At 32.2% G+C, this 12,003-nt stretch overlaps 1 protein-coding gene across 4 annotated transcripts in view; it reads left to right on the forward strand.

Moving 5' to 3' along the window:
* LOC108685274 overlaps window positions 1–8,384 on the forward strand; it is a 108,085-nt gene extending 99,701 nt beyond the window's left edge. For 3 of the 4 annotated variants that reach the window (XM_018189990.1, XM_018189992.1, XM_018189993.1), the window contains exons 4-6: window positions 294–510; window positions 5,501–5,635; window positions 8,065–8,384. In XM_018189990.1, the coding sequence (XP_018045479.1) occupies window positions 294–510; window positions 5,501–5,635; window positions 8,065–8,281 (569 nt within the window). In that variant the 3' untranslated portion in view covers window positions 8,282–8,384. The remainder of the gene's footprint in view (window positions 1–293; window positions 511–5,500; window positions 5,636–8,064) is intronic. The other variant, XM_018189991.1, reaches the window with a different exon arrangement.
* Window positions 8,385–12,003: the final 3,619 nt, after the last annotated feature.

Here is a 12,003-nt window from a genome sequence, read left to right on the forward strand (position 1 = left end):
TAACTTATGAAACAAATACTTATGCTCTTGTTTTAATAAAATTTTATTCATTTCATTAATACTGTTGTTATAAATAAACAAGATTATTTTTATTTAATTAAAATAATGCTGTTGAAACATAACTTTTTCAGTGTTTAACAAAAAGTTTGCTTTGAATTTTTCAAAAAATTTGAAGTATATATGTAAATTGATATTAATTAATTAAACAATTCACTGCTGATGTTTCATCATCAGTGCATCTGTTTTCGTCGCTAGTGTTCCTAAAATAATCAATGAGATGTGTGTTGTTTCAGGGGTATCTGGCAAGGATGTAAACGGATGGCCGAAGATCCCGTGCCTGAAAAGTCGCACGTCCAGCAAAGGCGGAAGCGGTATGGGAGGAGGACCGCACGTAGGTCCGCCGCAATGTCCACACTCCGTTTTGAGCAGCACTCGCAGCTCCGTGAGCAGCTCGCCTTTGAGCCCGTGTCCGACGCCCATGCCTTTCCTAGTGACTTCAGGCTCTGTCAGGTGAGTATAGCTCATCCTCTGACATACGTTACAATATACGTTTTATGTGTCACTTTCGATGACATACGTAATACCGAGATTTGATTTATTAATGTCAATGCTTGATAAAACCGAGGGATTTCAAACTATTATAACGGATAATATAAATCACTATAAATGTCACTAATTCTGACAATGAGTGTAAAAATAAGACATGTTATTGAAGTTTAGTATCAAATTTTAGAAACATTGTGTATTTATCGATTCTGTCATTATTTTCTCTGTGTTTTTTTTTTATAAATTAATTTTAAGTTAAACTTTTATCGAACTCGGAACCAGTTATTTTTCTACGTTGTTTTCTCGTGAATGAAACTAAATATGAATTAAGTTTTTTTACTAGAGAAACATTAGAGGAAATAATTAGCGATACCAAAGATTCTCTGTAATTATGTAAATTCGCAGAAGATTGCAAAGTTCCATTTTTTGACATAACAGCGACATCGGTTGCCATTCGCGTAAAGGCCATGTTCACTTAAAATAGGTTTTAATACATATTTTATCAAGCATTATATCCAGCTATGAGACAAACATAGCTCAGTAATGTAAGCCACATGAAAGTTCATAGCCGACAATAATACGTTTTAATTCATTGCTGATTGTAATTTCTTGCTGCATACGTCAGTCGTCATATTGATTCCTTTATTTTCGTCAGAACTAGAAATACGTGACCGATGAAATAAATGACTTTTTCATGATTATCATGACTAGGTAAAAAAACATTATTTTTGTAAGACATTTTTTTATTTATTACATATTGCTCTTGACAATCAGTCTATCAATAAATATGTATTTAATAAATTCACAGTTATATTACATAAGCACTTAAAGAATGTATATTTGCTTAAACTTGTTCTTAAGTTATTAAAAAGTTCCTCATTAATTAATGGAAAATTGGGTCTTGATGAAATAATCAATTTTCATATATATTTAACTTATAAAATAGTGAACAAGAGATGTCACAGACACAAAGTTATGATAATAATCAATTTTTTAAGTTATTACTATTAAAAATGCTTCATGAGTACAAATTTTATGCTTTTGACATATCATAATTCAAATATTACCTATTATTATTCAACTTTGTATTTATATCGTTTGTTCAATTATAAATTATATTATATATGAAAACTAACTCGTTTCCAATTTTCTATATAATTACTTAGTGCAGGATTCTTTGTGAAGAAATGCTTTTCTGTAATATTTATTTAATTGCTTTTTTTGAAATATTGTCACTCAAAAGAGTGACAATAGCAATACAATTTGCATTTGATATTAGAGTAATGTCGCACGATAATTGATGAAGGAATAATGATTAAAACTTCCTTTTTTATTTATATAATCATTTTTTATCATGTGTCACAATGTAATAACAATTAGCGTTGTGAAAAATGAAGTAGCTGGAGATGTATTTGCGGACATTATATTTCATACGTCATGTTATATATGCATTATATATGTATATATATGTATGTGTATGTGTGTATGTTATAATATCATGTATAAGTTATAATACCATGTTATTTCTCTCATTAATCAATGCTAGAAACAATAAACTAGAAAACTTATTAAAAATTTATTTATTTGTTTTTAGTAATTTTGCTCTTAGACATCAATGAGTTTTTAACTTTTAGTTGTGACTCTGCACTCGTTTTAATAATTACAGTCATTTCCGGCTGTAATGTAATTCCAGTTTGATATATATCGTAAAAGTGATTCAGCAGAAACTTTTTAATATCACTTTGTTGTGAAAACTTTGTAAGATATTATGTTTCTATACTTGCAAATTTTTTATATATGTATATATAAATGCACAAAGTAAAGTATGAAGCAATATTTCAAGCATTCTAGTCATATACAAAGTATTTATCATAATAATATGTACGAAGTTTTTTCTCTCATCTTTTTTTTAATATTCTAGGGTCTACGCAGATATAATATTTTACTCTGCTCAAGATTAAGCCATAAAAATAATGCAAAGCAATATACAAGATAAACGTGCTATAATTTTTTATACAAATGGTTGGTGCTGACTCGTATACAATAGAATGATTATATTACTATATTATAAATGAAATAAAAACAAGAAAACCCCAAGAGAGAGCTCTTTCTTTTTATACAATATAGAAGACGTCATTAACTGCGCAGTCATTAAGCATAAATGAAGCTATTTTACTCAGAATTATCAATATACATACATACATAAAACTTGTGTTGTTCATCATTATGTTTTAAATCCTCTTAAAAAATTGTATGAGACTTTCAGTCTCAAAATGTATTAGATACGTCCACACATATATAGATAAATAAATAATGAATTTTAATTTTCGTAAAAATGTAAATCTCCGCATTTGCTAGCAACTAAACTTTTTCATTTACAAAAACTTTCTTTTTCGTTATCGACGGAAGTCTTTCTAGAAGACCTTCGTCTCATCAATATCCTTTCGCGAGAAAACCGATCTTATCGAAAAGTTTGCGAACTCAGCGAATGCGAGCGGAATAGTGAGTTTGTCGGATATAACTTCGACATGCCCGGTCGGATCCGAATGAATAATTCATAACATCTCTTAAAGCATCAGAGAGCCTCTACTGCAATATCGATAATCATCCACTTTGATCAACTATTTCCTGTCGTCCGATAATCGTTTCGCGAATTCCCGTGGCACGAAAGCAAGACACGCTATTCATACGTATCTATATTAATGAGATAAGCAGACTTGTTTTGTCAGCACTGTATACGCTGATAAATATTTTTATGCGTATTATATGATATACTTTATCTTTATGCATTTGTTATAAAAAATTTGCATAAATTAATTTAGAAAATTGATTAAAAAATGTTTTGTTAAAATATTACTTATACATATCAATAATTTTTGTATTAAATAATGAAACTTAATAAGCTATAGTTTTTTGCAATTAAAATAAAATATATAAAATATATATAATATATAATAAGAAGTAATATTTTATATTTAATTCTATATTTATTTAGTTTTATAAATAGATTTTTATTTAAACAATATTTAAACAATATACAATATTGTAATTTTGTTTCTCTATTATTTTAAAGCATGACAAAAAGATAAAGTAAAGGGTTATAAGAGTCAAACGAAGTTGGTGGAGTGTAAGTGTTTTTTTTTTTTGACAAAGATATCTTTATTCTTTCATAAGAATCTTGATCAGAAAATCTTACAATATGTGCGTATGAAATATTTAACGTTGAAAATTAAAAAGAAAAACAGTATTTTTATAAAACGAAAAACATTATAAAGAACAGATTAATCAAACTTTCAATTTAGTCAGCAATATGATACACATATTTTTTTCTGAAAGTGTGTGTGAATGGGATATTTTTTTAGGATAGTCTGCCTTCAGCACGATATTTTTCAATAGATAATATATAGTTCCGTGTACATTGTTAAATTCATAACGTTACATTAAAATACATAACTTAGAATAAATTGATTTACATTTTGATATACATAGAAGTTAAAAATAATAAAATGTTATTTAACTCAAAGGATTAGATATTCAATGTTCCTTTGATATCTAACAATGTATCTTCTCAATGTTTTAGTAACGTTTAGAGAAATTCCATGAAAAAGTCACTTATACCAACTCATGATAGCGTTTTAATCCTTAAAATAATCGCGATTCTTAGTAGCACGTGGGACAAGAACGAGGCGTCCTTTTTACGAAGGGCATAGATGCCTTGCATGTAGAGACAAATTGAATGCGTGGGGTACGTCTATAGTCTGTATCATTTCAAAGTTATCGATCAGCTCCATTCTTAAATTCACTTTTCGTCACTTGACAAATGTTAACAGCGCGACGAGAGTCAAAAGGAGTGTGAGAGATGACTCGTATATGAAAGCGATATATCTGTTGTAAGCCTTCATATATTCGCGAATTTTTATATGTCAATCTTTGCAGATTTTTTTTTACACAGTCTGTCTGGAATCTCTCGTTTATACGAAGAGCACAGAATCCGTCCATTACATATTTCCTCATATCGATAAAAGATCTCCTCGAATTCTTTTTATCTCTCTGACAGGAAGTTAATCATGTTTTAATATATAAAGAAGAGTCAGTTCTCTCTTCTCGTAAATCGGAGTATGTATCCTTTTTCTCAGTCATTGAAGGTGTGATCGAAGTTGGACTTAATAACGCGTTTTGGTGCATGTATACAAGTGTGAGAATGATTATTATCTTGCGTATATTATATTAATCACGTCTTCGTAACGATCCGGTAGAACCTTGCCCGGAGCAACGAAGTGTAAAGTTTCTTAAGAACTATTAGAAAAAGAATCGATGCGTCATCTCGCGATCATGAGGCATATTTAATCCAGGACTGACGTACTCGAACAAATTACAGCGTACTGAAATATCGCAAGTTTTTTTCTTACTCATTCTACTTATCTTTATTGCATTTGACAACGTCAGTTTTTTTTAAGATTTTTTAGAATACTTTCATATACTAGTGTTCTTTTTCAAGTTAGAACACTCAGAACAAGAAATTACAAATTAATTTTTTTCAAGGACTGTTTGAAATCCTACTTTTATACTTGTTAAAAAAGGTTTTATACTTATTAAAAAAGTTGTAATGTTTAATTGAAATAATTTAGACGATTTCCAAGATATTGGAGAAACTTAAGAGAATTGGTTTATCTCTTTGAAGGTTCGGTCGCTTCGTTCCCTAAAATCTATATCCGCGCGAAGTTTCAAATCTATTTGAGTTCATGGGTCGTTGAACTTTCCTTGTTAGTCTACTGTTGGTCAGAACCCCTCGAATAAGTGATTCACTTGTATTCCGCGAAACGTAAGAACAAAGTCGAGTTGAGTCACTTTTGGAGACATTCGGAGAGAACTTAAGGGTTAAGACAGAAGAGCACTGCGGCGTGCACTCTCCGTGAACAGCCTAATTGGCAATTAACTGATGTCCATGTTCCAGTAGCGGCATGGTACAAAGCGTCGGGGCCAATTTATCGCCGGACCAAACATTCGGCTCGATCCGGTCGCTTTCGGTGACGAGGGAAGTCGCCAGTTTCCCTCTATCGCGAACACCCACGCCACCCCCGCAGCACAGGTATGTAAACATTTCGTTTATCTTACTTGATTCTGACACGTCAAATAAATAGCGATAGCGATGCACTTTGTGAAATAAATTAAGCACCTCCGCAAAAAACAAGATGGTCTATAATATCAGTGTAAATTGAAATTGATAAAATGAAATTATTTATTTAAGTTAACATAATAATCCAATAAATAAATACGAAATTGACAAATTCTGACAAAAGTTTTAGTAGTCTCATTTATTTATTAATTAATATTAAAGTAACAAATTTCATTTATTAAAATGCATGAATTGTTTACCGTTGTCTTTTAATTCTCAATCCATAGATTACTTCAGAATAAGTTTATCCAAAATTTAGCTTGCAAACTAAACATTTTTCCATTGTCGAAACACATAGAAAATAAAAATAAATATTAGAGCAGTCAATCACTGAGTAAAACTATTTCTTTTGTTCTCTGTCTCAATGAGACGATAAAGAGAGGGAAATGTTTAATTCGCGAGTTAATTTTGAATAGGCCCTTTTAGAAAATCATCAATTATTATTTCTTCTTTTAAAAAGACTAAATTTGCAATTATAAAAGAAATAAATTAAATCATCAACATTATATATATTAGGTGTACAACTTTGCTTCCGCCGTTTTCCTATAGATGGCTTTAGCGGTAAGTGGTGGTCGAAATAAATAGATCATAGACGTCATACAATAAACTTGGGCATCTGTCAACATAATCCCATAGAAACATTAGTCGATTTGTATCTGTATCATAAAGTTATTCTCGATTGAAAATGTCAGTTTACGAGCCAAATTCTCGTCACTTGCGGGAGGTTTTAATTTTTTGCTTCAATATGAAGAAATCTGCGGCTGAGACTCATCGAATGCTCTCAAATACTTATGGTGAGGCCGCTATTAATGAAAGAACATGTCGTGAGTAATTTCAACGCTTCAAGAACGGTGATTTTGACGTCCAAGATCATGCTCTGTATTTGGTGAAACCAGCTCGGCGTAATGTATTATGAACTGTTAAAACCGACTGAAACAATCACAGGTGATCGGTATCGAACACAATTGATGCGTTTGAGCTGAGCATTGAAAGACAAACGGCCGCAATACAACGAGAGACACGATAAAGTGATTTTGCAGCATGACAATGCTTGACCCCACGTTGCGAAAGTGGTCAAGACATACTTGAAAACGTTGAAATGGGAAGCCCCCACCCGCCATATTCTCCAAACGTTGCTCCCTCTGACTATCACTTGTTTCGATCAATGGTCAGCCTGGCTGACCAGCACTTCCGGTCTTATGAAGAAGTAAAAAATTGGATCGATTCATGAATAGCCTCAAAAGATGACCAGTTTTTTCGACACGGGATTCGTACGCTACCCGAAAGATGGGAGAAAGTAGTGGCCAGCGCTAGACAATACTTTGAATCATAAATGTATAACCAGTTTTTTACAATAAAGTTCGAATTTCGGAAAAAAAACGACGAAAGCAAAGTTGTACATCTAATATATAATATTATACAATATATAATATTATACAAATTGAAAAATGTTAAAAGCAAATAAACGCAAAGAAAAGATTAAGTTATCCAGATTAAGTTATCCATTGAGCTAACTTAAAAATTAGGATTATCACAAAATTGGAAATCAGAAAAATATCAGAAAAATATCAATTGAAAATAGAAAAAGCAGAAAAAAGTTAGAGAATTTTGTAAAATTTTCTGGAAAATTAAAATTTTTAGCTTCAAAAGAAGTTTAATGTGCGTACATTACATCTACATAATTTTATAATACTACTAACTTAACAGTTATAATACACTGAAAGAAAAGATTGGCTGTTGCAAAAATTTAGATGGTAAAATATATCATTTTTCGTTACATTAATTTATCGAAATCATATATTGATATTGCGGATAGATTAACGCAACTAAAAATTGGCTGGTACAGCCAATTAAAAATGCTATGCGATACCATCTAAATTGCTGCAGCAATCAATCCTTTCTTTTAATATAGTAATTTACATTGCTGTGTTAAATTGTTCATTTAACAAAATATTTGACGGTTTTCAAATTAATACGAAATTAAAAAAAATTTCAAGATATTGAAAACATTAAGGAAAATTATGAAATTTTATTTTCAAATCAGGAAAAGTTATAGATAAGATTTTAGGATGAGGAATTTATGGCAACCCTAAAAATGTATGAAATACATTCGTCTTATTCTTTAAAATCTTTGGAGTAGAATCTAATTTTAAAGAGTGAAATCTCACTCTTAAAAAAAATGACTTTCTCAATGGAGACTTCAACTTAATTATCACTCTTTGTTATTCTTTAGAATTAGATTCTATTCCAAATTTTAGAGAGTATGAATTAATGGGTTACATGATCGAAGCGAACATACGCGCATTCATGAGGCGAATGATTTTTTTTTGTGGTCGTTGCAGACCATCGGCAGTACTGGCGACGAATCCCGAGGAATTGGTAGGCGTTGGTAGCCCTTTGAGAGAAGCTTCACCTAGGCCGGAAGTGCGCGTGGTCGCACCGTCCCATCGGCCACAACCGACGTCTGCCCTGGCCGCAACGAACGATGGCCATCACGCTGTTTCCACAGCGAATCGCAAATCGGTCAGCATACTGCTACCCGAACAAAATAGCGGATGACAGCAGCAACTGCAGCAACAGCAGCAGCAACAACTACAGCAGCAGCAACACGGCTTCGTGCACCGTTGCGACGAGCAGCAGGTCTCGATTTAGATAGAGAGGGTGGGCGAATCAACTATTTATAAGATCGAATTGAATCGAATCGAATCTTTGATAATATATTTGAATCGAATTGTATTTAAAGTTCTTACGTCAAATCAAATCGTCGAATTGAATCAGATTCAGATCTTCTGGATTCAAAAAGGAATCGAATTCGAATCAGATTTTTTTGAATTTACATTAAAACAATTGAATTTACATTAAAGAAGAAAAAATTATATTTAAAAAATAAATAATTTTCCATTTATAGATATATTAAAAAATAAACATTATATAACAAAATGTATTAAAAAGAAATCTTATTTTTCAGAAGGCCTTTTTAATACATATTTGTTATAATGTTTATTTTTTTGGTAATACTTATAAATTAAAAAATTTATTTTCTCGTTTATTTAAAAAAGATTCGACTCGAATTCGAATTTGCCCATCTCTAGTTCTAGGAGCGTCTCGCTCGTCTGCGAGATAACGCGACAACAACGATAAAGATGCGTTTTGCGTTACGCGCCACGATCCGGGTAACTGAGAGTTAATTGATCTCATCGCGGCGTTTTGATCGGGCACGGTCTCCGCATGCACGATGCATGAGTAAAATTGGCGGAGGCAAGTGATTGATGGCTAGTTAACATTGGTTAATGTCAACCCGTTCGACCTATCAAACTCTTCATTTTAAGCTTGATCGTTTTAGATCCCAATTGACACAAGATCCGAGAGGGTTGATCATTGACGTTAGGAAATGAGGGATCTCTTAATGGATCCCATCACTTTTTATCGCTTGATTAACGGTACTCTGCACGATAGTTTTATTATCGTGAAATATCGTTGCTACGGAAATATCTTTCGATTAAAACCATGCTCAATATCTCCATTTTCTAGTGCTCGATGGCATATCGTACAAATATATGTAAATGGAAAAATTACGATGACTGGAAATTTCTAGCACTGTGTACAGAAAAATTCGAAAAATAAAAATGACATTGAAAAATTTTGCATTTCCAAGTTATTGTGGAAATCGATCGCCCTTCGACGTCTCTGTTACATTATTAGAATGCTATTGTGCATTATTGATAATCTAGAGAAGTACGCAATACGCGCTACTGACCAGAGGTGCTATTTAATGCATATGATAACCTTCGAAAATTACACGTTAGCGAGCATGGTACAAATACATGGTGCACTGTGTGTACGGAAACTTATCAAGTAAATATATAGTGCTATTATCTATTTAAGAATTCTATATTTCGCCTGGAAAGCGAAATAAATGAGTTTGCACGTATAAAAAAATAATACGTTTGTACGTTCGTCGTTTATTATTTAATTAAAAATATGTCAGTGTTTATTTTATATATAACAGAACTTATATGTTCTGCAACAGAAAAAATTGTTTTGCAAATTAAATTTGATTCGCGATGCTTTTGTAGTCCATCGGTAGAACAAATTTGATATTTATAAATTTCAATTGTTATTATCGATGCGCTCTCTTTTTTTTTTAGCTGTCATAATAAAAATATGCACGCAACAGCGAGTCAAATTTTTCGATTGCTATAAAAAGAAAAAGCATTAACTGTTACTTTGGACATTGAAATTAATTTAAAAAAAAAAATTTACAAAAAAATGAACAATTATTTATGTTGGAAAAGTTATTTAATGTTACAAATATGGAATCATAAATTTTTAATTTCTAGCTTACTTTCTATTATGAGATTCTAATTTTGCATGAATGTCTATAAATTAATGCCATACATAAACATCTCTTGCCTCTTTATACATTAAGGATTATTCCCAACGGTACGCCAAAATTGTCGCGGCATTCCTTTCTCCCGCATGGAAAGGGGACCGTCTGGCAGGGGAGACATCGAGCATGGTTTCGCATTATCAGCGCATTAATTAAGTCTCAGTTATTCTCGACTCGAGCGACACACCTTCCTATTTACATTACCGCCAAGCTCCACCGTCTCGAACATTTACATCCCGGTAGATATTCGTTGCAACAGGGCGCGTTTCTGGCCAAAAGTAGTTCTTAAGGTATCCTCGCGCGCGATTTAGCACGTTCCCTCAACAGACATCAAATCACGATCCAACGAAGTGAGAGAGGTCGAGATCAATCCATGTCTTCTCCTTTCTCTTGCTCTTATGATCTTCACTCTCATATGATTTCATTCCTCCTTAACCCTTCAGCGTTGAAACGGTCTCGCGAGTTATTAAATTTATCACAGCAGAAATTTAGGGGTCAAAAAGGATAGTGAACAAATATGTTTGCACATTGCTTATTATTACATTATTTTATGCTACAATCTGGAAGATTGTATGATTGATTCAATTTATCAAAATTTCTTATTAGCAGTGTAAAATAGGACTCTGAAAAATAGTGATAATGATTAGGACAAATGTCCTAAACCGCATTTATCAGGATATATACTATGTATTTACATATTTTTAATGTTTCATGACTCAACTTCCAATACCAATCCTTGATATTGGAGGGAAGAGAAGGCTTTCTTCTCTCTCGTGAATCAATCATGAAAATCGATACCATGAGGGCGATGAAAATTCTCGTTTTGATCCAGGTAGGTAAATACGTTAACTAAATAGATAAACCATTATGGATCAAACAGCTGGCACTGGCAAATGTTCAGAGCCTAGATGGACCAATAGGATGTTCGGTCCAATTTGCACAGCATTGAGGAAACGCTCTTATTTTTAATCCGAACGAATTATCTCCGGCCCGATTCATTTATATAATCCAATGAAAAACCTGATCGACGTTCAAGCTAGACAAATTTCCGTGCAATTCAGCGCGATAATTCAGCCTTTTTTTGTTATAAATAAATTGGCTTTGTAATTTGTCAATTTTTAAAAATCCGTTTATTTTAAAATATGACAAAGATTTTAATTGAGAGAAATGATGTCATATTTCACATTAACGATTTTGAGAAACGATGTGAATTATTTGTCGCGGTTGAATATCACTATTGAATTTATGTAGGATTATGTAGGATCTTTTATCAAGTAAAATGTCTCTCACGAATTTACATCGGCATAAACCACTTACGTAATTTCTGAAATAAGAAGCAGATGTCTAGTGTGTGAAGAGTTAATAATTCTGCATAAGTATCGACATCTCTAAGAAAGATTACTCGAAGTATCGACTAGTAGATTGAGAGTCAGGATGAAACGACTAGCAGAATGACCGTAACCATTGACAATCTATCGTAGAAGACATTCGTGTTGCTAAATCGTGACAAAAGGCGACGAGAGAAAGATTTCGGGAATACTTGAATAAATTATGAAATCAAAGTTTGATAGAAAAAACGGTGAGAAATCGGAACAACTACGACTGAAAGAATCAAAGTGATAGAGATGTAAGAGAATGAAAGTCTCAAACATATATACACACACACACACACACACACACACACACACACACACACACACACACACACACACACACACACACACACACACACACACACATATATATATATATATCTAACATTCCACATTCGCAGTGATTGCACATATTGAGAAATAAACGATGATTTTTAATTAATATGTCGTTTTGTAAATAGATGTTTTATTCCTGTATAAGTCAGTTAAAGATAAAATAAGGACTAATTAATTTCAAG

The sequence above is a fragment of the Atta colombica genome, unplaced genomic scaffold, assembly GCF_001594045.1.
Source record: "Atta colombica isolate Treedump-2 unplaced genomic scaffold, Acol1.0 scaffold15, whole genome shotgun sequence".
Lineage (NCBI taxonomy): Eukaryota > Metazoa > Arthropoda > Insecta > Hymenoptera > Formicidae > Atta > Atta colombica.